Source organism: Echinops telfairi, unplaced genomic scaffold (genome assembly GCF_000313985.2).
Source record: "Echinops telfairi isolate 266 unplaced genomic scaffold, ASM31398v2 ScPeMD7_2222;HRSCAF=2776, whole genome shotgun sequence".
In the NCBI taxonomy this organism is placed as follows: Eukaryota; Metazoa; Chordata; class Mammalia; order Afrosoricida; family Tenrecidae; genus Echinops; species Echinops telfairi.
The window spans coordinates 2,864-4,069 of record NW_022106120.1 but is presented as its reverse complement, the minus strand read 5'-3'; the positions used below and the strand labels follow the sequence as shown (position 1 = coordinate 4,069).

General features: G+C 62.0%; 1 protein-coding gene across 1 annotated transcript in view; it reads left to right on the top strand.

Moving 5' to 3' along the window:
• Window positions 1–182: 182 nt before the first annotated feature.
• LOC101644124 (deformed epidermal autoregulatory factor 1 homolog) overlaps window positions 183–1,206 on the top strand; it is a gene marked incomplete at both ends in the record, with an annotated part of 3,457 nt that continues 2,433 nt past the window's right edge. The window contains one exon of the mRNA XM_004717967.2: window positions 183–393. Within this exon, the coding sequence (XP_004718024.2) occupies window positions 183–393 (211 nt within the window). The remainder of the gene's footprint in view (window positions 394–1,206) is intronic.

Sequence of the window (1,206 nt, the reverse complement as noted above, 5' to 3'; positions counted from 1 at the left end):
GGGGGGTCCTCGCAGCTCTGTTGAGTGCCTGGCCTGTGCTGAGGGTGGAGCAGGCCCTGCACTCAGACCCTGCATCTGGCTGTGTGTTCTGGCCTGGCCACCAGGCAGCCTGGGTCTTACAGGCCCTGCAGGGGCCCAGCTGCAGGGCACATGGGTGCCAACCTGGGCCACCGATCTGACAGCTCTGTCTCACTGTGTCTCACGGGCTGCCGTGGCCACAGACAGGACCAGTCACAAGGCTCCCTGTCCTTTCTCTCCCGACAGTGCAGGAAGCGGGCGTGCAGCCCCCATGCAGGGTGAGCCACCCGGACCCCCACTACCCTGGCTACCAGGACAACTGTCAAATGGCACCCTTCCCGGAGGCCGCCCTGCCCACGTCTCACCCCAAGATCGGTACGTGTGAGGGAGGGGCTTCTGAGGAAAGTAGGCTCTTTCCCGGGATGCACTAGGTAAGGAGCCGGCAAGATGCAGCGCCTGCCTGTGGGACCCTTAAGCTTTATGGGCACACAGCGCCTGGCTTGCTGACAAGCTGTGTGCCATGCAGGAGTGTCTGCCCCTAGGGCCACAGCTTTCGCTCTCAGAGCCTTGATGCTTCCTGTTGCCCACGGGTGGCGGGGCCTTGACACCTTAGTAGCGAGGGCCCAAGTGCTGTCTGTTCCCTGCAAGATTATTGGCAGGAGAGCAGAGAGCGAGAGACCCTGGTGCAGACACACCTGTCTGTGTCTGTGATTTGATGCCACATCTTATAAACTGCTCTGGGGGGTCTGCCAGCCACCACGGGCGAGTCCGTTCCCTGGCGTCCCGAGCAGATGCGGGCAGACCCAGAACGCAGTGCCCTGCCCTGCCCTTTGGCCTGGGGGCCTCGTCCACAGCCTGTCGCTTCATGATCTCTTCTGGGGGTGCACCTGTTCTTTTCCCTCTTCCTCCAGGCTCAATGGCCCCATGTCAGGGTGTCACTCCCTGTTAGCGGGGAGCGCTGCTGCTTGGGGGTGGGGCCCTACTGCGCTTGTCCATTCACCTGGGATGGACCCCTGTTGCCTTCCCACGGCCCTCTGTGTCGGGTCACAGACCAGAGTCTGTCTCCTGCTGCCCCTGCTCTCTGACTCTGTGCATGCTCCACTACTCATTTGGTGGGAGACGTACGAAGACTGGGGAGAAGAGCCGTGCCAAGTCCTGTCTCCTTACTGCAGTGCGTAAAAGACCGCA